This window comes from Chrysemys picta, chromosome 2, assembly GCF_011386835.1.
Source record: "Chrysemys picta bellii isolate R12L10 chromosome 2, ASM1138683v2, whole genome shotgun sequence".
NCBI classification, from domain to species: Eukaryota; Metazoa; Chordata; order Testudines; family Emydidae; genus Chrysemys; species Chrysemys picta.
The window spans coordinates 101,481,644-101,509,050 of NC_088792.1; the positions used below are offsets into that span (position 1 = coordinate 101,481,644).

The window sequence follows — 27,407 nt, forward strand, 5'->3', positions numbered from 1 at the left end:
GCTTATATTCATAGATAACTATTGAAAACTCCCAATGTTTTCTATATTTAGTAGAAGATGAATCAGACTCTACCATTCCCATTCTGACTCCAACCAATCCAGAGTGTGACATTATACCCCAGGGCCAGAATTTAGGAATTTTTCTCTTTTATTGGAGCCATTTAGAAACTTAAGCCCTGACTCTGCATCGAGCTCCATGTTGGTGGACCCCTGAACCCTAATGGAGCCCATTCACTGACTTGGGGCTCTGTTAGAGTTCAGGGGTGTGGGATTGAAGCGTTAGGCTTTTTCCTCTGAGGGAAATTCCAGTGAAAGGAAGCCCTGCTGGAAAAAGAAAATACTTATTACCTCAAGTTCCCTCAAAATGAAAATAACTATACATAATTATAACAACAATATAAATAATTATGATTATAATAGAAACAGAGAGTGTTTTGCTGCAAAGGATGGTTACTGTATGTCTTCCAAAGGAAGCTTTAAATTGTAACGCCAAATAATGATGCCAAAGCAAGTAACAAAAATAAGCAACAACCCTTAACCCCAATGCCTTCACCAAAGGAAAAGGACTTCCCAGTAGTTTGATATGGCATAGAACCCCCAACCACTGAAAAATGGAGAATGGCAAAATCTTTTATAATATTAATGACCAAAAAACCCACCAACAAAACCAAGTTGACCAGTTAGACTCATGACCTTGCTTACTTGAATCAACAAAAAACAAACTATTATTGTATAACAAATAAAGGAAGAAGCAATTGCCTTTTAAAGGGCTCACTCCCCTTTTGTATATGGTGTTTATCCTGTAAAAGGGATCCGGTCCAGCATCCTACAGAGGTCCATTAACTTCAGTGGGTTTTCTTGTGGGTAGATCTCTTTACATGGTTTTAACATCACTTGGAATGCGGCTGATCACAGGTGTCCCTGGGCATAGCCAGCAGCCCTGAGAAACAAGGATTTTTTTTATAATGCTCACTATTCTCCCTTCTGTAACATCCCTTGAAGTGAAGCTATTTAAACAATATCTCTTTATTTTTTTAAGGAATTTCTCTCCAGATATTCCCTATGCTTTTTCCTGCCCCTAAAGAAGTTTCTGTGAACAGAAAGATCATGTGGTTGTGTAAAGAGAACAGCGCACAAACATGCACCCTCTCAGGTGGCATCCAGCTAGTCCAGAGTGACCTAAGGGACAACTGTCATAGATTTTTCCCACAGTTGAAATAACTATAATTTTCCTAGCAAAATACACAGATGCTCAGTAATGCTCCTCAGCTTAGAAGGCATGAATAATTAGGATGTTGGAGTATAAAGAAAGCAATTCAATCTTGGGGAAGGCTGAGGGAGGTTGTTTGGTTTTTAGCTTTATGCTTCATTACACCAAGTAAATTAAACAAAGATAATACTCTACTGTACTGATTGAGGAGAAATGTAAAACACCAATTGTTTAGCAGCTCACATCCAGTTAATATTAGTCATTTCCTTGAAATGAAACTTCATAACAAGGCGAGATGGGTTTGAACCACAGCCTGGGATTTTAATACCACAAATCATGTATAGATAGGTAATTTTAATGACAAATTTGTCTAAAATTGACTAATGTATACTTTGTCCTGCAGGATATGTAAAAATATAGGGTTTCCATATATTTGAATTACTACTAAAGTGCTATATCTTGTTTTTCATATTCTGATACCTCCACATATTCTCCCCCACCTAGCCCCCTTTATCTTTTTTAAAACTTTTTAAAGTGTCTTGTTTGTCATTGAATGCATGCAGCTGAAGTCAGTAGGAGTTATACATGAACAGAAGAGGGCAGAATGTAGTCCTTAAAGATTATTGAATCTCCTATGGCAGTGGCAAAACTCCCATTCGTTTAAATGGTATCAGGTTCTGACTGAGTGTAGAGACCTTCTGTGCTGCTATACAGAAAACAATTACATGAAATATAAAATATATATCTATTATATATTAATCATGCTAGGAAGCTTAAACTGGGTATAGGACAATGAGTAATGTCTATGTATTGTTGACCCAATCATGATTGTTGTTTAGATTTAGGTCGTTGAACTGCACAATCACAGCGTGTTTTTAATCCAAAGATAGAATTTGTAGTTGAAAATAGCTTCCAGGCTCCTGCACAGTAAACTTAACCGGATTTAATAGGGAGGTTGAAGTGACATATTATAAACATGGTTCCACTTGAAAAATTCCAAGTAACCTTTTGAATAATGGAATGAGTCATATTGATGTATATTAAGGATGTTTTGGAAGACATGTGTAAGCAGTAAAGAGAAGAAGAAAACTCTTGGCCATTCATTTTCCTTAGGTAGAAAAAAAGAGATACAATATGATTATGCAATAAACTTCTTTATATTGTGGCTAAAAATGTATACAATGCAGAGCTCACTTTGAGATGAGAGCAAAGTATGGGAATAAAACAGCCAAGTGTTTTAAACTAACAGTTTTCAAGGTTACTCTTGTATAGCAGAAAGTGAGGTGTGGTGTTTAGATACTGCATGTGATTATTAGAACTGGGAGCACTGGCTGTTGGGAGTCTGAAAGGACAGGAAACAGGAAGGAGGGGGGAGCAGTTGAGGAGGCTGAGTGAGAGTTACAGAGTGTGCAGTTACAGCTTGGTAAGAGATTTCCACTGTAAATAAAGTTCTGTTGAAGTTTGTTAATATCTTGCCTGGGTGATACAACATTTTGGCGATGAGGATGGATCTTCTGCCTCTGAACCCACCTGCACCTTTTCTGCAAAGCCCAGGTGAGCCTCCAATTGCTTTTACTGTCTGGATCCATATGTTTGAGACTTATCTTCTTGCAATCAGTGCTACAGAGATTTCTGAAGTAAGAGAGCGTGCTCTGCTAATCCACTGCCTTGGAGCAGAAGGGCAGCGTATATTTTACACTTTTCCCCTTGCAGATGATAAATATGAGACTGCACTCACTGCATTAAAGAACTTTTTTGTGCCAAAAGTGAATGTAGTAGCTAATCGCGACAGATTTCGCCAGCGTGACCAGAAACCAGGGGAGACTATAATGCAGTATATTGCTTCCTTGAGGAGTCTGATTGTAACGTGTGACTTTGGGAATATGGCAGATGAGATGATTAGAGACCAGCTCATTGAGAAAACAACCGTGCTTTGTGTAAGAGAACGCTTACTTCTAGAACCACAACTTACACTAGAAAAAGCAATAACCATTGCTACTCAGATTGAGTCAGCTACAGCTGAAGCCAAAATAATGAGCAAGGGTACAGGAGGCCCAGTCCAGGCTGTGACTCCTTTGCAGAAAAGTTCACTATCACTGCAGACAAACAATTGCAAAAGGAAAACTAATGAAAAGCCACTGAATCAGCAAATGCAAAATACAGTAAAAGCATGCGTTCGCTGTGGATCCCCACAACATCTTGCAAGCTACACAGGATATCCAGCAAAAGTAGCTCAGTGCAATCATTGCAAAAAGACTGGACATTTTGCTAAAGTATGTCGTAGTAGCCAGTTCAATCAACAGGTGCATGCAGTTACAATACCAGATGTTACTGTGCTGAGTGTAGACAAAATCATTACTGCACATATTCCAGAACAGATAAAGTGGACTGTAAATGTTTCTGCCATACCCTCAGGCAAATCACACTCTATTCAGCTAATGTTGGACACTGGCTCAGCAGAATCTATACTACCTGATTGCATCTATTTGCGTTACTTTAAAGATGTGCCTCTTACTGAACCCAAACTTCCCTTGGTGTGCTATTTGAAAAACCATATTCCAGTACATGGCTGCCTGCCAGCAATAGTTACTTTTGGTGATTTCTGTGTAACTGCCGAGTTCTACATTGTCCACAAAGGCACTGCTATCCTTGGCAGAGATTTATTAGCTGCTTTAAATCTCAGGGTAGTTAATGGACGAATTGATCTTCCTCAGCAAAGCACTCTTGCGGTACACACACCAGTTTCAGCTGGGACCCAACTCCAGGTTGAGGAGAAACTCGGCTGTGCTTACAGGTTTTTGCATAAAGTTAAAATGCAGAATAATGTGTTGCCTGTACAACAGAAATTACGGCGCTTACCATTTTCAGTCAGGGAAGCTGTTTCAGAGGACTTGTTCAAAAGGACATTATTGAAGAGATTAACTCCTTGGAATGGGTTTCACCTATAGTAGTGATGCAGAAGAAGGGTGGAGACATTCGCCTTTGTGTGGGCTTAAGGGAGCCAAATAAAGCTATTGTGGTTGACAGCCATCCTCTGCCTCACACAGAAGAAGTATTTACAGAACTCCGTGGAGCAAAGATGTTTTCTACTCTTGATTTGCAGAGCGCATACCACCAGGTTATGTTGCATGAAGATAGCAGAGACCTCACAGCATTTATTACACATGAGGGACTATTTTGTTTTAAATGTGTTCCATACGGTCTTGCATCAGGCCCAAGTGCCTTCCAAAAAATGATGTCATCGATTCTGAAGAATCAACATGGAGTTCAGTACTATTTGGATGATATTATCGTGTTTGGAAATACTACTGAGGAGCATGACAATAACCTACAGTCTGTACTAAACTGCATCAGCAAAGCAGGCCTCAAGCACAATAGGTCCAAATGCAAATTTAGACAAACTGAACTCTCCTTTCTAGGGCATACAATTTCATAGGCTGGACTAAAACCTGATCCAGATCAGATCCTAGCAATTTCAAATGCTCCTCCTCCAACAGATTTGCAAACCTTACGTTCCTTCTTGGGTCTTACCTCCTGGTATGCAAAATTCATTCCCAGTTATGCTTCTGTCATTGAACCGTTACGAGAATTACTACGGAGAAGTTCAACCTTAGTGTGGACAACGGATGCACAAGCTAGTTTCGAAAAGGTGAAAGACTTGATTGTACATAGTCCAGTACTTGCACTATTCAGCCCTGCATTGCCCACAATTGTAACTACTGATGCTTCTGATTATGGACTTAGGGATGTCCTCACACAACTTCATGAGGACAACACAGAGAGGACTGTTGCATTTGCTTCAAGGACACTAAGTAATGCTGAGAGAAAATATTCTACAGTTGAAAAAGAAGCACTTGCTTGTGTCTGGGCTACTGAAAAATGGAGAACTTACCTGTGGGCCCGCACGTTCAAGTTGCGCACAGACCACAGCCCTTTGATGACATTGCTCACTACGAAAGGACTGGGAAGAGCAGGATATCGTATTGCTAGATGGTCTGCAAGACTACTCTCTTTCAATTATGAGCTGGAATATAAGTCTGGAAACAAAAATGTGGTAGCTGATTGCCTTTCTCGCCTGCCTTTGCCTTCACCAGATGGTTCACCGGAGGATTAGGATGTAGTAGTTGCGCTTATTACAAGCACTCTTACAGCAGTTACAAGAGAACAATTTCAAGCTGCTTGTTCAGCGTGTCCAATTCAACAAAAATTATGGGAATTTCTGACAAAGAGATGGCCCAGTAACCCTAAAAACCTTGACCCAGTTTTGCTGCCTTATTTTAGAGTTCGGGATGAACTTTCTTTGCTCGATGGCTGTGTGCTACGAGGTACACACCGGCTACTTGTGCCAGAAGAATTACAGTCAAAACTCATACACCTGGCACACGATACTCATCAAGGAATTGTCAGAACCAAACAACGACTACAGGTTCTGTATTGGTGGCCAGGGATGGACTCTCAAACTGAAGCACTCATAAAATCCTGTATCACTTGCCAAATGCATGATAAGACAGCAGTGACATGTACCGCTCCATTACAGCCTGTTCCTCTTCCTGAATCTGCATGGGAAAAAGTGGCAATTGACACTGTAGGACCCTTTGCTACTGCTCCAATTGACTGTCGTTATGCCATCACTTTAATAGATTATTTCAGCAAATGGCCTGAGGTAGCGTTTACATCACAGATTTCTTCTGCTACAGTAAGTAAGTTCCTCTCTTCAGTTTTTAGCCGGGAAGGTAACCCCAAAGAACTGGTTTCAGATAATGGTAGTCAATTTACTTCCCTGGAGTTTGAAACTTTTCTAGCAGAGAGGAACATTTTACACAGGAGGTCATCCCTATATTACCCTCAAGCCAATGGGGAAATCGAACAGTTTAAGAGAGATTTGAAAGAGAGTTTGCAAACAGCTAAACTGGATGAGTGATTGTGGATAACGTTCACTACTGATTTCTTGCAAGCATACCGGGTTACATGACATGCCACAATGCAAAGATCACCCGCAGAGTTACTGCATGGGAAACAAGTGAATACTAAACTGAACATTGCTGGATTGTTAAAGGCATGACCTGATGCCCCAAACAAGGATGATGTGAGAAAGACAGTTGAACAGAACCAAGCAAAGTCTAAGGCTTTCACAGACAAACGGCGGGGTGCTTGAGTGTGGTTCCTTTGTTAGCATACGAAAACCAGGAATCTTACGCAAAGGAGACCATAAATTCACAGCTCCTCTTAAAATCATAGAGAAGAAGGGACCTTACACCTATTGACTTTCTGATTGGCGGGTATGGAATGCTTCTTATCTTGCACCTGCCTATGCACCAAGAGGAGATTATGCCAACACACAATCTGCATTGGATGACTTCACCGTAGAACCAACACAACAAGACATTGCACTGGAACCGGGGCTTGAGAGACGGCCTGTCAGACTCAGACGACCGCCTGCCTGGTCTAAAGACTATGTTATGTAGTATCTACAGTGTTTTAAGTGTAATATTCCTGCCAACAGTATAGTGTCTTGTTTCATATTTGTTCCTGTGGTTAGAACAACAATGTTTATTTTAATTTGGAAAGTTTCTTAAGAGAGGAGGGAATGTGGTGTTTAGATGCTGCATGTGATTTATTAGAACTGGGAGCACTGGCTGTTGGTGGTCTGAAAGGACAGGAAAGAGGAAGGAGGGGGGAAGAGTTGAGGAGGCTGAGTGAGAGTTACAGAGTGTGCAGTTACAGCTTGGTAATAGATTTCCACTATAAATAAAGTTCTGTTGAAGTTTGTTAATACCTTGCCTGGGTTATACAACATGAGGTTAGAAAACTTCCTACGTGCAGTGACTCTGTGGCAGCATATTGGGTTCAAAGGCCATTTGAACTTGATGTGATGTGAGCATAAGTGCCTGAGACACTTTTATTGACTTAATTAATATCCTTCTCTGGTTTCTTACTTTTCAAGTACTTTACAGTTAAAATTATTCAAGGCCTGGTTCTTCTCTAATTTAGGACCCAGTTCAGCAAGGAATTTAATCAGTGTGTAGCTTTAAGCATGTTAGTAGTCTCACTGAAATCAAAGGGGACTATGTGCTTATATACCTTGCTGAATCGAGGCCTTGCACTGGTGTAAATCAGAATAACGACACTGAAATCAATGGAGATATGCTGCTTTTATACAGGGGTAAGTAGGAGCAGAATCGGGCCCATTATCTACACATTCACAACAGAATGTTATGGTCAGAATCAGAACGTTTAGTTGTCTCCCAGTATCAATCTTGAGTCCAGAGGAAACCAAATCATGATGCAATCGTGAGCCTCAGAGATGGGATTTAGTACATGTTGAAAATACCGTTTTTTAGTCTCTCAATTCCAGGGAAAGCTAAAGGAATACCACTTACTGAAACTATTAACTGCACTCGAGCGTTGCTTTTCTATTATGGTACAGCACCCTGAGAAGGGCACTGTAGAAATTACACACTGCTGAGGATGCCCTTGTTCTATTTGGAAAGAAAGGCATATAGGCCATTTTACTCACCTTCACATTTAGCATTTTCTCTCTCTCTCTCTCTCTTCTTTATTTTTCTTCTTTCATCTCAATATCATTTTCTTTACTATGCTTTCTGTTGTTTTTTGTTCTTTTTCCCCATCTTTATCTCTGTCCTGTTGCTCTTTCTTCCACATGCATCCCTTCGTCCTTCCTTCTTTCTTTCCTATCTAGCTTTTCTTCCTCTGGCTCTGGCTCACTGTCCTCATTCTTCACTGGCTACTATATCTCTTTTCTACACCCACCCATCTCTCGCTTTTTGGCTCATGCATTTTCAAAGGCATCTCGTGGAGTTAACCATTCAACTAATTTATTCAGTGGAAACTGAGCACTTAGCTCTAATCGAGGGAGAGGTATGTCAATAACTGACTTTTTTCATTTTGTAGGCAATTCTGCAAAATCAGGAGGAAAAAAGTCATTTGGAGCCAAACCAAAAACTATTTTTTGAAAAGATTTTAATGAAATGCATTTCATTTTCAAGCATTAATTTAAAAAAAAATTATTAAATTTGAAGGAAAATTTGAAACAAAGAGTTATTTTGAATTGAAAAATGGAAATGTTTCATTTAAAAATGTCAAAACAAAACATTTCAACTTTTTTGGAATTTGGGATTTGTCTGGTTTTTGTGTGTTCTGTATTTTTTCACAGGAATATAGATTTCCTGGGTCATTGAATTCAGTCCCCCTGCTATTGCAGGCAAACCCATCATACAGTCCCATTCATAACCTTATCAAGCTGTATTTTAAAAATAGTTAGGATGTTTGCCTCCACTCCTATTGGAAAGCTGATCCAGAAACTTTTCCCCCTGATGGTTAGAAACTGTCTTCTAAATTGCAGTCTAAATTTATTCACAGCCAGTTTATACCCATTTATTCTTGTGCCAACATTGTCCTTCATCACAAATAGCCTTTCTCCCTTCCTTGTGTTTACCCATGATTTATTGGTAGAGAGCAATTGGATCTCCTCTCTCTTCACATTGATAGGCAAACAAGCCCATGATTTCAACTGAAACAAAATGGCAAAATCAAAACAAATTTGAGAAAAATGTTGGTGTTGTGGAATCTGCATTATTTTGCTGGGAAAAGGTTCCAGTGAAAAAGAATTCACCCAGTTTTATCAGAGATGCCTCTTGAAAATCCCAACCTTGTGTTTCACAGGAACCAAAATATCTCAGTATTGTATTTTTATCAGTGTTCTCCTCCAACCCCAATAGGCTTTGTTTCTGGTTTAAGGAGATATTTATGAGGCCACAATAACATGGGGGGGGTAGCATTCATATACCAAAATACAGCAAAAAATTAGATTTTCCATAAGTCCAGGTTCATAAATTTTTTCTTGTTAAAAAAAAAGCCAGTAAAAATGTAGAGAGACAAAGTGGGTGAGGTAATATCTTTTATTAGACCAACTTCTGTTGGTGAGAGAGACAAGCTTTTGAGCTACACAGAACTCTTTGTCAGCTCTGGGAAAGGTACTCAGAGTGTCACAGCTAAATACAAGATTGACTAGATAGTTTAGCACAAGGAGTTAGCACATATCCTAAAGTGGTTCTCAACCGGGGTATGCATACCCCTGGGGGTATGTAGAGGTCTTCCGGGGATACATGAACTCATCCAAATGTTTGCCTAGTTTTACAACAGGCTACATAAAACGCACTAGCAAAGTCAGTACACACTAACATTTCATGCCAATGACTTGTTTATACTGCTCTATACACTGAAATGTAAATACAATATTTATATTCCAATTGATTTATTTTATAATTATATGGTAGAAATGAGAAAGTAAGCAATTTTTCAGTAATAGTGGCCTGTGACACTTTTTTAAATTTTTTGTCTGATTTTATAAGCAAGTAGTTTTTAAGTGAGGTGACTCTTGGGGGTATGCAAGACAAATGAGACTCTTGAAAGGGGTACAGTACGCTAGAAAAGTTGAGAGCCACTATTCTAAGGCACCATTCAAGGTGAAATGGCCCGTTAAAACCCCTGTAGTCATAGGACAAAAAGGAGGGTTAATGGGTTAGAGATAACTGTAATAAGCCATAAATCCAGTGTCTCTGTTCAGTCCATGATTTTTAGCGTCTAGCAAAGTTATGATTTTAAGCTCCCAGGCTTGTCTTTTGAAAGTGTCATGCAGGTTTCCTTTGAGGATGAAGACTGATAGGTCAGATAGAGAATGATCGCTCTGTGAAAAGTGTTCACCCACAGGTGATAGGGTGTTTTTGTCTTTTATCATTTCTTTCCTTTACTGCTGCACAGAGAGATTGTATATTCAAGTATACGCACTCCATGCCTCTGAATATGTCACACACTGAGATAGGGAACTTCTCACCAGAAACTAAAATAAGTGGTGGAGGGAGGTGCAGCTCCTGCTCTGCTTCATTAAGTGTCTGAGGCCTGGTCTATACTACAGAATTAGGTTGATGCAAAGCAGCTTACACTGAATTAACTATGTAAGTGTCTACAGTAATATTTTGCTCCCGCGGACATAACTGCCCAAATACACCAACTTAATAACTCCCCCTCCAGGAAAGGCATAGGCTACATCTACACTACGGGGGGGGAGGGGGTCGATTTAAGATACGCAAATTCAGCTACGTGAATAGCGTAGCTGAATTCAACGTGTCGCAGCTGACTTCCCCGCTGTGAGGACGGCGGCAAAATCGACCTTTGCGGCTTCCCGTCGACGGCGCTTACTCCCACCTCCGCTGGTGGAGTAAGAGCGTCAATTCGGGGATCGATTCATCGCGTCCCGTTGGGATTTCTACCCACCGATTCAGGCGGGTAGTGTAGACCCAGCCGTAGAGTCAACGTTGATGTAGTTAGGTTGACGCAGTGTCAGTGCGGACACTGCATTGCTTACAGCAACAGTTGCTGGCTTTCAGAAGTCATCCCACAATGCCCCACACTGACAGTACAATCAGTACAAGGGCTCCTGGTGAGGATGTGCATGGCTGACACAAGGAGCAAAGTGTAGACACGCACAAGTGATGTGATTATTGTGGCAGCTGTATGCCAATGTAAGTTAGGTTGATTTAAATTTGTAGTGCAGACATGCTGAGTAACATTCTCCACCAGTTCTCCTCCCACTGGGATGGTAGAATGAGACCTCCATATCTTGTTTCACTTTTCTTTAGCCACAATAGTGTTGTGAATGTAAATTGCTGTGGATATGTAAAATAGTAATGTATACCTTAATGCATTTTTTTTCCAGAAGAGCAGAGTTATAGTTCATTTACAACCTTACTAAACTTATCTGACCTTTGTGAAATTTACTTACCTACAGCACTTTTGCTGCATTGCAATATTTTATTTAAATTCACAAGCTATTGCATTTACATTTTTTAAAAAATTTGTATTATTATTAAACGATGGCCCCGACCTGCAAAGTTGAGATGTGAAATCAAATCTGAATCTGAATGGTCCCCAAATTTTGGAGAAGTTTTGATGTAGGTGGTCTGGTTTCTGTTTCAGGCCAATTTTTAACAGGTGAGCAATGTAGAAACACTGTCAAATGTGTTTCTTCTATTTTAATTTCACTGGTTTTCCCCACTGTGACATTTTGGGGTCCATGCAGATCAGTAATATATTCCATCATCACCTGTCCTGTAACTTGGGGGACTTCTGTTCAGTGCAGCTATTTTTCAACACCCAGATACCAGTAGCCTGCCCACAAGCATAAGGTCTCTCCCTGGCTCTCAGTAGCCTAGTTTCATTTTTCAGGGTGACATTAACAGCCCTTCCAGTCGCAGATCTCCCCAAATACATCCTCCCTGAGTTAACTACAAGAGACTCAGACTGTTCCCCTCTGGTTCATCTCCCCTGAAGGTGTGAAACCAACCCCCAAGTTATAAGATCGCTCTGGCGCACACACTCCACACAGCACCCCAGAGACCTGCTTCGAGTGGAAATAACAAAGTTTATTTAATATAAAAACCACACATTCAAAGAGGAAATAGTAAGGGAAAGCAAACATATACAAGTTACACAAACAATGAATGTCAAGTTGCAACCTCAGGCCTTTCTCTTTCATATTAGATAAAATACCTTTTCTAATAGGATTTAGAGTAGCAGCCATGTTAGTCTCTATCCGCAAAAAGAACAGGAGTGCTTGTGGCACCTTAGAGACTAACAAATTTGTTAGAGCATAAGCTTTCGTGGGCTATGCATCCGAAGAAGTGGGCAGTAGCCCACGAAAGCTTATGCTCTAATAAATTTGTTAGTCTCTAAGATGCCACAAGTACTCCTGTACTTTTTTCTAATAGGAGTTACCTATTCCCTTAAACAGTTTCCCAGGATACCTCCTGGCTATAGGAGGGATTCAGCATTCCCAGGGTGTTTTCCACTTGTAGACTGTCCTCCAGGTTCTGGATGCTCTTCAGTTCAAACCTCTTCCATTTTGAACATTCAGTCACTATAGATGGGGAAAACTCTCTCCTTTCTTAATTTTCTAAGATTGGGGTTTTCTTTTCTGTTCCCATTTACTTTGATGGTTCATCATTGTTCTCCCTCCCCCCCCCCCCCCCCGCTCCTCCCCCAGCTGGACAAATGGCTAGGTGCTTGAAGCCAGTTTCTTTCTTTTGGAGAGGTAGCCCCTCTCTGCCCGATTGCTTCCCCATCCTGTTGTGAGGTGATGCTGACGTCGCACCACAGGTCCAGTTACAATTTTCTACATATCTGTTCATACATGCATTCAGAACCCTAACCTGTATGCATATCTCATAACAACTAGTAAGTGAACATTAGAATCTTTCAGAGAAGACCTTAATCGGTATATTTTTATAGTACAAAAACAGCATGCAATCATTTGGTTTAACGGTCGGTGTGGGGTTTTTTTGATGCTTAATCCTTCTGTTTCCCCCTTGGAATGTCTGGACCCTGATTGTCATGCCCACCTGCTATGCAAAGAAGAAGCAAATGCAAAGTGCTAAGAAGCAGCATTCTCCCCAGTGGTGCAACACTGTGAGAACTTTCGGAGTAACACAATTTATAAAGATTTAGGAAAAGTGAACATTGTTTTTTTCATACTCTAGCTTTGTGAATGACATGCTCAGCAATGTAAAGAGTTTACTTAAGTACAGCACTTGATCAGTAGTAAATATTAAAGGGTCACAACCTGATTCTCCATTCACTTACCCCTCTGTAAATCAGGCGTAACTCCAGTGGAACTACACATGGTGTGCAAGAGAAAAAAAGGAAGTAAAAGTAGTCTTCCCACTCTGCACACTCATGCAGAGACCAAACATGGTAACAGACTATGTATTATCCTAACCACAGGTATGTGCAAGCTTAGTGCCACTGTCAGCAACAGCATTTCCAAAATAGTTGGGCATGTGGTGGGGCCCTGGCCATACCCTATTTCACACTGGCCAGCAAAGATAGTCAGGTTGCATTGTTGGCAAAGGTGTCACAGTAACAATATCCCGGCTGTGCTCCCCAGAATTCCTAAATCAGGCACAACACAATGCTTCCAGCTCCCAATCTTTTCATTGTGATGTGAGTTGAAACATGTTGAAGAAGCTTTAAGAGCTTTGAATCCAATAAGAGCAGATGCCTAGTTTGCAAAGGGGAGGATTTAAGGACTGGACTGCTGAGACTGTATTACTTGGTTTACAACCAGCTGAGCCTTTACTGCTGCCTTAGTAATTTTTCCTAACTCTTTGGGCTGAAGAAAGGTTGAATTGCTCATGAGGGGCACATTTCTGGCAATGTTAACACAGACTTTAAAGATTTCAGTGTGCTTTTGAGATTAATAATTTGGACAACTTGTTCAGATACCATAGATATTTTCAGGTTTTAAGAAAAAGTTACAGGAGGTTTTTTTTTTAAGTGTACACTTATGTATTTTATAGTCCAATTCTCGCTGCCCTTAAAAAAAACCCACAATAACATTGGTTTGAATTATAATTTTAAATTTTATTAAACTGTTTAACCTTGGCAAACATGAAGGTTTGCAAATTGTATAAATTCAGGTTTTTTTAATGAAAACCTGTCTTTCTAAGCCCATGTACAAATCTCAGTCAGAAATGGAGATTTAACAGCAACGGTATATAATTCACAAGTCTCTGTAAATTGATTTTTCAGCCTTGTGAAGATGGATTTAGGCTGCTGTTTGCATTATCCGCAGAGCATGCATTACTGTACTACATTTATCTAAATGAAGGCTGCGTTTAAAAATATATTGTTCTGCTGGAGAGTAAATTAAATGCATTTTAATTATCTGGGAAACTGACGACACCCCCGCATTACCCTATTCTCTGCTGCTCATGTCTATTTACCTGATCCAGTAAATGCTACTGAGTGTAGTGCTGAATTCAATAGGTCAACTCAAAGTAATAAACAGCATGCCTGGTAATTAGCATTTTCAGGGTTGGGCCCCAAATGTTTTTGAAAGGGTTTGTATCCAGGTAGGTAATAGACTTAGAGAGTCACATTCAGTAGTTCTGATTTTAAAAGTCAGCCTTTACCAATGGTTTCATGGAGATATATTAGAGATTCCACACTTTCCCACCATACTTTATATTATACAGAAATACACTATCTTTAAAGAAGATTGCCAAGGTTGCAAAGTCAAGAATTCAAAAGTTATGAAATAACAGAATTAAGATTGCCTATGCAGCCTTAATACAACCCCCTTGTACGTATTCATGATGACACAGGGGGTTGTATTAATGATGCATGGTGATTAATTACATGATCACATACTATTTTTTCCCCACAGGACCCCTGCCTCATTCAGTGCACAGAATGCACAGTGCTCACTTATTGAGCAGCTATTGGATATTTTGTTTTCACCTCATTGTTCAATGTTTGGCCCTATTCCTGATTTAGAGCATGTTATTCAAACCCTTGTTTGAAAACTGAACTATTAATTTCCTCATGAGTTTTCTATGGCACAAGCTCTCATTGACTTCAGTTGCAGCTGTGACTGCTCGGTACTTTGCAAATCAACCCTCCCAGGATTTCAAGTCAAAACACGAGGAACATACAGTTAGTGACCACCTGTGAAAAGAATGCTTTGTTACTTGCTTAGTGTCACATAGAAACTCTGTGGCAATGACAGGGATATCATTAATGCCACTATATAAATCTGGGGTGCGGGGGGCACACCTTGAATACTGTGTCCAGGTCTGGTCACCTCTTCTGAAAAAGGATATAGTAGAACTGGAAAAGGTTCAGAGCAGGGCAGCCATGATGATCAAGGGTATGCAATGGATTCCATAGCAGGAGAGACTAAAAAAGAGATTAGGGTTGCTCAGCTTAGAAAAAAGATGACTAAAGGGGAATATCATAAAAGTATATAAAATCAGGTGTGGAAAAAAAAGAATAGAGAAATGTTATTTACTCTTTCACACAAAATAAAAGCCAGGGGTACCTGATGAAATTAACAGGGTAGCAGGTTTAAAACAAATAGGAGGAAGTATGTTTTCACACAACACAATTAACCTGTGGCACTCATTGCAGTGGGATGTTGTGATGGCCAAAAATATAAATATGTTCAAAAGAACTAGATAAGTTCATGGAGGATAGGCCAATCAATGGCTATTAGCCAGGATGGTCACGGATGCAGCCCCATGCTTGGGGCAATCCTGAACCTCTGACTGCAGAAGCAGAGTGGGGAGATGGGGTGGATCACTCCATAATTGCTCTGTTCTGTATACTCCCCTGAAGCTCTGGTACTGGCCACTGTAGCAGACGGGATACTAGGCTAGACAGACCATTGGTCTGATCCAGTATGGTGGCTCTTATTTTCTTGTAGGATCCAAATGGTCTGAGGCAGCATTCAAGTGCCTGTTCTTTCTCTTCCAGCAGTCCTCTGCCTCATTCATTTTTTACCTTCCATCTTCTCCAACAAATGAGGCAGGAGTCCTATAGACGACAGAGTGTTTTTACTATATGACCTTGATTCATCCCCAGAGCGGGTGCATTGGGTGCACCAAATGAGGTAGGGGTCTTGTGAAAAAAATAACACCTGACCATTTAATTAGAGACACTATCATGAGACATACATACAAGGGGGCTGAAATAAGGTTGCATGAGCAATCTTAATCTTGGCATTTCCTAACGTTCAGCTTTGTGATCTTAATGTTCTTTTAAAAAAGTTTTTGGTGGGTAATTTCTGAGGCTTTTAAAAAGCAAATGGAAATTTCCAATATGAGATGTCATATTGATACCCACATGGATCATCATTAGCAGGGCCGGCTCTAGGATTTTTGCTGCCCCAAGCAAAAACAATTTTCGCCGCCCCCCCCTGTTTTTTTCTTACACCACCCCCGGCCCCTTCCCCAAATCCCCAGCCCTGCCTCCTCCCCCCAGGCTCTCAAGCCTAGGAGGGAGGGAGTGAGAGGGAGAAGCAGTGTGTGCGCCTTGGCCACTCGGGGTCTCCCCCTCCCTCCCGGGTTTGAGAGCCTGGGAGAGAGGGGGAGCAGCGGCGTGCGAGCGGCAGCAGCAGCAGAGGTGAGTTAGGGCGGCCGGGGCACATTTTTAGGGGCAGCATGGCACGCGCCAGAATGCCGCCCCTAAAAATGTGCTGCCCCAAGCACCAGCTTGTTTTGCTGGTGCCTAGAGCCAGCCCTGATCATTAGGTTTGGAACCTTTAGATCCACTGCACAGACTTCTGCAACTTCAGTTAACAATGGAGCAACTTAAAGCTTGTATGTGGACCAGCACTAGAGGGGCATGGGACACTGCCAGTGGTTTCACAGATATTTACTCACAGCAGATGAATGATAAGACTCAGGAAGGTTGGGCTCCATTCTAGGCTCTGAAGGTGAGTGTCCCATTGGGCAGAGACTCTTCTGCCGATCCCATGAACCTACTCTTCTCCCTGATCACATCCAACTTGTCCCAGACCCAGCCCTGTCTCTTCCCTAGTCCCACTCTCCTAGCCTTCCAAGTCTCCATTCCCAGGCTTCTCTTCATAATCCCAGTCGTTTTGGCCAGTCAGTCCCAGTCTCTCCTTGTGGGCTCACTGTATGAGTCCCAATCTCACCCCCCCCCACTCCCATTCCTCCCTTCCCCACACCCAGTCCCAGTATCTTTGCCCATCCAGTTCCAGTTTCCCCTCCAAATACCTCATGCAATCTCTCTTTCCTCCCCCCAACCCCACTCTCTCCCAGTCCTACTCTCCCTCCACATGATCCTCATTCAATCTTGGTCTCCCCCCGAAAAAACACACTCCATCTCTGGCTCCTTGTTCCAGTCTCTTTCCCCATCAGTTCCTGTTCTCCCTCTGCCCCTTTCTCTTGCCAGATCAATCTCCCCTCCCCCTGTTCCATCCCAGGGCTCCTAGTACCAACTATCCCTCTTGCTCCCAGCTCTTCATCTGATCTCAGTGTCCCCTTCCCCCAACAGCTGGCTCTATCCCTTGCCCATTTCCCTGCTCAACTCCTAGTTCCAGTCTTCTTGACCAACCAGTCCCAGCATCCCCTCTGCCCCAGCTCCCAATGCATCATCTTCTATTGCCAGATACAGGTGTACAATTCTCTCTCTCCCCACTTCCACTTCCAGTCTCATCAGACACCTTGTCCCAATCTGCTTTCCGTCTTCCCTGGTCCACTTTGTGTCTCATTCGCATTCAAAGCAGATGGCTTCCTCCTCCTTGCTACTTGGGTGCCAGGTAGGGGGTTACTGCGAGCACAGGAGAGAGAGGCTGCCTGCTCACAGTTCCTGTGCCCAGCTCTTCCCCGGGCCTGGAACAGCCATTAGGGAGAGAGAGAGTCTGGCATTGTCCATGTAGCCAAGGATTGGAGCATGTTCAGTCACTCTGTGGAGATGTTGCATGCACATGCTGCTAACAAGTAAGACCTCTGAAAGGATAAAGCATGCTCATTTGCTTTGTGAGGCTGGCATATGTGCAGTCTGATCAGTATTAGGAGTTGAGACAGGCTGGAGCATGCTTAGTGAGGAAGAGATCTTTCAATTTTAGCAGCTAAAATCTAATGTCTCTACTTAGCAGATGCAAACTGCAATTTTTCAGAGGCTGATATCTTGGCCAAATGTAGGTGGATTTTCAGGGGCAGCAAAAGGCATATGTCTGAGACAAAGTCCACATTTCAAGTCCTTGCTTCAAAGCATGAGGTGTTAGAGCTTTTCAAATAAAAGGTTGCCAGTATATTTTAACATGGGCAAACAATGTATTTTTCCCCTAGACTTATTCTTGGAAATAACTCAACCATTTTGGCTGGCAGCATGTAATATGATCTGAATGGTTAGTTTGCAAAGTTGCAAATAATTTAAGACCGGATCTTATAATGGGAAGGGTCAGGCAACCTTAATAATAGGCAGCACTACAAGCCCTGCCTATAGTAATCAATAAATACATTTGGGGTTAAATCCTTGAATGTCCTATTGACTACTGATAAATGTTTCCTTTTTAATGGTGACAACTATATGCTTAAGGTTTCTAATTTCATTTGTTAGTTTTTCTTCTTCTTGACTAACACTCCTGAAGCTATACAGTGTTCTTTTTTAAATGGTTATGGAAAAGAACCAAATGTAGCTGTTTTGAAATTTGTGGAGAATTTCAGCTTTTGTGTTTCTGTCCTTGAAACAATTATTAATTCATACATACTAGACATTTAATATGTCTAGAAGTGGAGATAATTGTCCCAAAGAAGTTTTGATGTTTAAAATCTTTCCTGGTGAAAATTGCAGGTGGGTGAAGAAATAAGACCAAAAACATTGAGGCATGCTTTTGAAATAATTATCTGTAAATAATAAAATGAAAGATTCAGCTTTAAAGTGGGTCATAATTTGCATAAATAAACACTAAAATTCAGAAGGAAAAAAAAACAAACCAGAAATAACATGGAACAGATTCTGCTGGGTACTAGTATGAAAGAGAAGACTTCCTCTCCTTATGCTTCCCCAGTAGGAGCCTTCCACAATTGTGGTAACTGAATTTACTCTAAGAGGACTGATCCCTGCATGGGAAGCACAGCCAAGCCCAATGGATGCAGGGAGAGGACAGGGACATGCCAAGCATAGAATGGGCCTGGCATGCAAGGGGTGTAGAAGCATAAATGCTCTCCTAGCATTGTGGGGATTTTGGGGAGGAATTCTTCTTTCACAAGGAAGAATTTCTCCTGGAACTTCCTCAGGGATGATGGGTCCCCATCGCACCTTATTCTGGGCAGTGTGTATTTTGTATATTCTAGCCCTAAGTATATTACCATCTATAGCAATATGTACAATAGACTATTTTAAATGAATGAATGTGTTCTGATTGATATGAATAACTAAAATATTAATTAATTAATACCTATTCATTAATACTGAGTTTACTTCTGAATCTTTGGATACAGGTTTTTCTCTAGCAAAAGCTGCAGTGGCTGAATTTTATAAGAATGTACTAACAATAACTGTTTATAGTCTTTTTGACAATTGGCTATCCGTTTCCCCTTGGTGTACGACTGCCCTGTTCAGTAGCTTGACATGTTATCTCCAGTGAAAGCTAGCTATAGAAAGATAAGAAAGTTCTGCCTATGTGAAGTTCTGGCTGTGAATGAACAGACTGACCCAGGGCTGACTAGATAGAAAATATGTAAGCAGAGTTAACAAGCAGATATTGTTTTCTGTTGAGCCAGATGCTATGAATCATTATGCCAAGAGGTACTAAAATAAAAAACTAGATGTGTTGACTTCATTAATTCTGGAAACATTAATACACTTGAGAACCATTGTGTCCTCTGAGTTCTTAGTATTTGAAAAAAAATACCTCTCACTGTGAATGAGAGCCAAGATTATGATGACTAGTACAATTTCCAAAATATCTAATTGCACATTTTGTTTAGGGTGAGGTGTTGATTGTGAAGATTACATGTTTCCTTACAGGTGAGACTTCAAGGTTAAGGTATGGTTTCTGGGTCCTGCAGAAATATGGTAAATTCTGCTATATAAGCATAAAGCTGAAATGGGGAACAGTTCGAATTTGTCCCATGTCACTAATAACTAAAATTATTTCCATCTATGTGAAAAGAGTTGGTGTATTCAGTCTAGTTATTAGTGAATAAATGTCTTCACAAAAACAATCACTACAATTGGGACGCTTATTGACATTCTAATCAACAAGCTAAAAACTAGATAGAGACACAGAATGAACTACTTTCTCACCCTTATTCTTGGTTGAGTGAATCACCACTAAGGTATACTGTACCTATTATGGAGAAAGAGGACATAAGCTTCCAATGCCATATATCTGGCATCTTTCATGAGCACTGTAGAACTCGCAGTGCTGTTTATTGAATCATCCATTAATTCACTCACTAGCATAGAGAAAAGTTGACCAGAATGCATTTAACCTAAATACTCAGAAGACTGTTGTTCCTATTTTTTTCCCTCACAGAAGTTTTCTAATGTTACAAGAGATTTCTTTTTCCTTCCCTTAGGCATTTCCTGGAAATACAAATTCTGATAGCGTGATCCGGCATGATTTACAGCATCCAGTTATAGCCCGCTATATACGCATAGTTCCTCTCGACTGGAGTGGAGAGGGCCAAATTGGGCTGAGAACTGAGGTCTATGGCTGCCCTTACTGTAAGTTTTTTCTTGACATTTACTTCACCCCTCTAGTTTCTCTTTGTAAACAAACTACCTTTGGTCTATAGCATGGGTAGGCATTAAATTCTGAATCTTATATACCTTCTGGTTAAATATATTAAGGCATTCGCAAACTTGCTAATTATATTGCCTAGGGCCTTATAAAATATGGAACTGAATCACTGGTTCGAGCTTCCTCTGGAGATACTATATTAGAATCCACAAAGATACTGCTTCAAAATCATTCCTTTTGATCTGCATTTTGTTTCTGTAGAAGACTCTGACTATTATTGTATAATTCTGAACCGAACAGTTTAGGAAGAGATTTTTGAGCATGATGAGTAGTAGCATGTAGGGCACTGAGAGAATGACTAGGGGAAGATGACAGAATTCATTGACTGATATTAATGATATATTAAAGAGTTATTCATTTGTGACTAACAATCCTGTCAAAGTTGTTCATATTATCTAAATATTTATAATATATTTTTCAGAGATAATCCTTGTATTCTTTATATGATTATGGCTTCCAGTTTTCTGCTTAGACCTTAGCAGGCAGTGGTGCAAACATTACTGAAATTAAGATCAGAAACTATTACACTTTAAGGCACCCCCTCAAACAAAATATAGCAAAAGAATAGCTTCAAATTCCCCTCCTTCTTCCAAATTAGGCTTTTATGATTCCTCATCTGAATAATGTAGTCCATTAATCTTTAAACAAAGAAATGTCAGAAATGTGAAAGCCACAAATATATGTTTCATTTAAGGTAAAATAAAATACTAGTTGGGTCAGAAAGCATCAGGATTAAATGCCTATTTATAAAAAGAGTCAAACAGATGCAACTCTCATAAATGTCAGCAGGAGCTACAGGTGCTCCCCAGCTTTCAGAAGCAGGCTCGAATGAAAAGTGTGATCCTAATCTATGAACCCTGGAGAAATTGGGCAGTTTGGATCTGCCAGTCTATTTATCTATGTTCTTATACTGTACCTATCTCTGAGGCTTATCAATAAATAATGAGTAGATAAAATAAAAAGGAAAGGGCCAAATGCTGCTTGCAGTTATCCATATGCCATCCTACTGAGTTCAGCGAGGGGACATAAGTGTAAAGAAGGTTAGTAAGGGCTTATCTCCACTTACCAGGTGATCGACATGCGGCAATCGATCCACCAGGGGTCGATTTAGCGGGTTTAATGAAGACCCGCTAAATCGACTGCCGATCGCTCTCCTGTTCACTCCGGTACTCCACCGGAATGAGAAGCATAAGGTAAATCAACGGGAGAGTTTCTCCCATCAACCCAGCACAATGTATACACTGAAATAAGTCGACCTAACATACGTTGACTCCAGCTACGTTATTCACGTAGCTAGAGTTACGTAACTTAAGTCGACTTAGCCCTGTAGTGTTGACTTGCCCTAAGTATTAGTGAAAGTAGTCAGAATTCTGGATTTGATGAGGAGAGAAACCCAAATGCTTAGACAATTAAATTTAACATGAAAATAAGTAACACAAGCGATAGTGTATTAATATTATTAATTTTCATATTTAATTCAGTAAAACCCTTCTATTTAAAATGTACTTGAAGCTGTCTCAGAATTCCCAGTGTGCCACACTGGAGTGTGTGTGGGGGGAAAAGGTCTAGTTTGCTGAGTGGTAAGCAGAGCCTTGGTTAGGGCATCTGTGACAATCATGAAGGGAGAATAGCATATGTATTACTATGTGTGCTTTGTAGAAGAAGGCTGAATTGTTCACTCTTTGTTAAAAACTGGAGATTTATAGCCCTTTTGAATGAAGGCCAACTATGCAGTGAAAGCACCTGGATTTTCAAAGATTTAAAAATATAGTCCTGATTAAGGAGAACAATTGCACTACAGTGAGACACTAGAGAGTACTATGTATACTATATTTAGGGGGGGGTGTTTTCCTGACATGCACCTCTGAAAATCCCACTGAGGTCAGTGGGAATTGCACAGATGTATCTGAGGACAGAATTGAGTCCTTATTCAGAAGACCTAGGGAATATTTTCGTAAGTGCCTAAGTGATTTAGAGCCTAAGTCCATTTTCAAAAGAGACTTAAGGCTTTCTTCACTACGGGGATAAGTCGACCTAAGTTACGCTACTCCAGCTATGTGAATAACGTAGCTGGAATCGACGTAGCATAGGTCGACTTACCATGGTATCTTCATGGTGCTGAGACAATGGGAGATGGTCTCCGGTCGACTTGCCTTACTCTTCTTGGAGAGCTGGAGTACCGGGGTTGACCGGAGAGTGCTCTGCTGTCGATTCTTCACTAGATCCACTAAATCGATTCCTGCTGCATCAATTGCAGCAGCATTGATCTCTCCAGTAGTGGAGACCAGCCCTTAGACATTTAGGAGTTTTAAGTCTTATTGTCTCTCTCCTTTCTACTTTTGAAAATCAGATTTCTCAAAAGTCATTTGGATGATTTTGAAAAATTTACCCCTACAGACTAGAATTTCACACTTCTGTGCCTAAATGTAGGCACCTGAGTAAAACAGTCTGATTTATTTCAGCGTTGAGCACCCCAGGTCTCATTGAAGGAAATAAGAGCTGCAGATGCTCACTTTCTTTGCAAAGCTGTCTACTTATACTTAGGTGCCTAACTATGGATATAGGTGCCTAATTTTAAGAACTCACACTTGAAAATGTTGATAGTAATATCTTAATATCAGGGCTATTAGTCAAATCAATCCCTAGTGTATCTTTATTGAAATCAATAAACCAGAGTCCGTCCCTATGTGAAGATATTCCAAAGAAACATATCCTCATACATATACAGACGGGGCAAAATTTCTGAGTTATGCAGAACGAATTGCCCACTGAAAGAACCTATTGTGAATCCCTCTAATGTAGGTTCTATTACCTATATCATTCAGCTGTTTAGCATGCTTGTAAGATTCCTATTTCACTCTGTGACAGAGTGGACAAACCCTCCACTGGACCAGGGCAGGAAGGGGCTAACAGTCCTGGAGATGGGTTGCAGGTGGCCCCTGCAGCCTACAAGACCTAGCAGCAGTATCAAGCCTGGAAGGAGGCACTACAGCTGTAGGGGAAAAACAAAGGAGAAAAAGAAAAGAAAAAAAATGGAAGCAAGTTTGCAAGCGAGGCTTCCCTAAGGGAGGATTCTTGGGTTTAATTCAGAGAAGTCTGGTGATGTGGGCTTAGAAGGTTCCAGTTAGGAACTGAAGGAGTAGCCTCACACTAAGGCACTGTACAGAGTGGACTTTACATTGTCTAATGTTCACCAGTTGGTTAGTTAAGTTTAATGCCAAGAAAGCCGAAATTGGTCCTGCATAGGGGTTTGTGGACTGTCTTATCAAAGATTCCGTTAATGGAGCAGATAGAGTAGAAGGAGGGAAGATGCTTGAAATAGCCTCAGCAAAGAGAAGATCACATACTGTGGAACTGCTCCTTTTATAGTTAATGGGAGTGTTAACATTTACTTCCAAGGGTACTTTAGCAAGTCCTATATCTTACCAGGAGACACCATTTCATCCTCAGTAAGGTTGAGAGGAGGCCTTTACACTGTCAGTGACGTCCTTTGTTAAAAAGCAATGTTTCCAAAGGGAAAATGTCCACGAGTCAGTTAAGGTAGAACTGATGGAAGCTTTCTTTTCCACTCCTTTGAAAGCAGAGAGCAGAGCCATGTGCAGTCATACTTGAATACTTCCATCATGGCCACATTTATGAAATCTTGAGACAGGCAGTAAAGCAAAGGCATCTGGAGGCTATGACTAGTGGAATACAGTACATTTCACTACTGATTCATGAAGTTCATAATAAGCTTCTACGGTATCATTACCAGATGAATAGTTCCTCTATCTCTGTCCTGAGACGGATGAATGCTTACAAAATGGCAACAGCAGTACCGTAGCAAAACATTTGGCAATGCTTACTGATAACAATAGAAGGACTTTTGGTGTTGAAGTGCTATATAAAGGATGGAAAGCATTGTTTGGATGTGGTCATATGTCGTATTTTTGCACCTTCATTGGATGCCTGAACCTTTTTAATAGGAGAAGAGATGATAATAAGAAATAGCAACCACAAAACATGAATAATGAATAATCTGCTTCATATACAAAGGATATATTTTTGAGATTGACCAACATTTTTGTAAAACACTTTCAAAAGTCACACAAATATTCAAAGTACACAAAACACACAGCAATACACAGTTCCAAAACAAATATTCTTACTCCATGACTAGCAGCAAATTGAACTTGTGTGGTTTATTTTGGAATGGCTCCACAAATTTGTTTCCATTATTTGACAAGTTCCATTTGCAAATATTTGCCAAATAGTTTATTTGAACAAATTTCAGTCTGTTCCATGTTTGCAAAGAGCTCATTTGAACTATTTGCTTTATTAATTATTGTATGACCTAAATCATGTTACTATTTCTGCTCCATAGTTGGATGACTACATTTAAAAAAAAAATAGCACATACACTTGATTTTATATAAACCTGAATATTTGTATGGAGAACAACTATTCTCTAAACATTCTTGTAAACAAAAACCTGTTCATTCAAATATCTGCAAATAGCAAGTTATGAGGGTTACTGTCATAGTCAAAGAGAACAGCCCTTAGGCTTTGAAATGAATGTTAGTAAAAACTGTCTATGACATATTGAAGAAGATCTAAATATAAAAGATGGAACCGCTCTTTTGGGTGATAGGTGATCTTGTCCACCTCACTGCCTGTAGAGAATTGTTCCCTACAATGTAATCTCCAGTTATGCCTAGTCTAGTTATAAATGGCATAAGCCTCTGTTTGCCTTGATAAGTATATTCCACATTTGACTTCACCTCTTTGCTGGGAAATTTTCTCTGATATTTGTCTGTAATTTTCCTTTGCTCAATTTCCTTCTATTACTCCTGCCTATACACCCCCTGCCCTTCCCAAGTGACTGCCATGCATACTTGATATGACAGCCCCATCCTGCCTAGAATCTTCCACTGCACATAAATATCAAAGGGAATATTCAAGACAGATGTGCAAGCTGCTGTTTCCCCAAAAGTGAGGATTGGCCAGATTCAACAGTACACTCTGGCGGCAGCTGTGTGTCACCAGAGTAGCAAAAAGCAACCGGGTCTGAGCTGAAGCCCATTGAAGTCAATGGGTGTATTTTTATTGACATCCATAGAACTTGGATCAGACCCTCGTTCCTACAACCCTTATACATTTTGCCTCTATTGCACTTCTAGCCCCAACCCACCTACTAATCTAAGGAGTAAGAATAGTGAGGTTGTTCCTTAATCCATGTCTCCCACATCATACTATGCTCTTATTAAATTAGGTTGTCTCTCTAAGATCTTTTTCCTCTTACATAAATGGTGGAGCTGTACAGAAAAGTTTAATCAGAACCATTTCTAACAGAAAATGGGATATGAGAGAGACAGTGGAGGTGAGGTAAAATCTTTTATTGGACCAACTTCTGTTGGTGAAAGAAACAAGCTTTCAAGCCTTCCTCAGGTCTGTGGGGCTTGAAAAGCATGTCTTTTTCACTAAGAGAAGTTGATCCAATAAAAGATATTACCTCACCCACCTTGTGTGTCTCCTGTCCTGGGACCAACACAGCTACAACAAAAGTGCACAAACAAAATGGAATACGTTATTAAATGGAAAGTTTTACGAAAAAATGTTTTTGTTTACTAAACAGCTCTACTAAATTGTCATAAGGAATTCATTCTTTTAAATCTAGAATTTAAACAAATACGGTGCAGTCTGAGATTTCCCTTTGGAAAAAAAATCAGTGGAATCAAAACAATGCTTTAGTTGTTCTGCCCACATGACTCCTACAAATCTGCTCTTGAAAATGAATGGGAGTTCCTATAATTGCGCAACGTCAACAGCTTTCTTTTAAATTTCAGCTGCTTTGTAGTGAATGGTTCTATACTTAAGATACGTTAATATATTACATTTCATGAGGATGATCTTCATGGCTCAGCAGTTGCAAACACAGCCTGATATTCTGCCCTCTTGACATTACAGGTGCATGGCTAAATACCTCCATTGAGAGTTCAAGGAGTAAGGGAATGGATAGTAGAACTTTTGTTGGAAGATGTATATTGTTCTATTTGTGACAATGTATATTTATGTGTTAACATGCCCATTTTTTTAGCATGGAGCCTTTTTAAAAAGACCTTTAAAATTGCTGCTTGATTTTCTCTGTTTGGACATTAACAATTCCATGGTGTTTTTCAAATAGGTGTTTTCCCTCAGCATCCTTGACCAAAAGTGCTCCTCCCCCTTCATGAGGATGTTGGATGTTGGTTGGCTGCCACTCTCCAGACCAAAGATGGCTTTATTTCAGTGTTGTTTTATGTACATAGGGCAAAATCTTGAAGTCCTTGCTCTGTCAAAATCCTATTAAAGTCAATATTTTGAGGGAATAAGGATTTCAGGGCTAGGCCCCCAGATTGATAAGAGCTGTAGGATTTGTTGGCATTTTTAATTTTTTAAGATATCAAATAAATATAAATTATTATTATTATTGGGCAATGTTCCCAATGAATTCAATGGAGTTGCACGAATGTAAGTGAGAGCAGAATTTGGTTTATTCATTTCCTGTATTTTGTACTACCTTCAGAAATAAGCATGCATCTAGTTAAGACCAAAGCAGACTGTGAAGAACTTCAAAAAGATCTCACAAAACTAAGTGATTGGGCAACAAAATGGCAAATGAAATTTAATGTGGATAAATGTAAAGTAATGCACATTGGAAAAATAACCCCAACTATACATACAATATGATGGGGGCTAATTTAGCTACAACGAATCAGGAAAAAGAGCTTGGAGTCATCATGGATAGTTCTCTGAAGACGTCCACACAGTGTGCAGCGGTGGTCAAAAACGCAAACAGGATGTTAGGAATCATTAAAAAGGGAATAGAGAATAAGACGGAGAGTATCTTATTGCCCTTAGATAAATCCATGGTATGCCCACATCTTGAATACTGCATACAGATGTGGTCTCCTCATCTCAAAAAAGATATACTGGCATTAGAAAAGGTTCAGAGAAGGGCAACTAAAATGATTAGGGGTTTGGAACGGGTCCCATATGAGGAGAGATTAAAGAGTCTAGGACTTTTCAGCTTGGAAAAGAGGA

The 27,407-nt window shown here is 40.3% G+C and overlaps 1 protein-coding gene across 3 annotated transcripts in view; it reads left to right on the forward strand.

Annotated features, from left to right (window-relative positions):
* The window catches only part of CNTNAP2 (contactin associated protein 2), a 1,641,691-nt gene that overhangs the window by 718,078 nt on the left and 896,206 nt on the right, over window positions 1-27,407 (forward strand). For all 3 annotated transcript variants that reach the window (XM_008179187.4, XM_065583877.1, XM_042842751.2), the window contains one exon: window positions 20,122-20,269. In XM_008179187.4, the coding sequence (XP_008177409.1) occupies window positions 20,122-20,269 (148 nt within the window). The remainder of the gene's footprint in view (window positions 1-20,121; window positions 20,270-27,407) is intronic.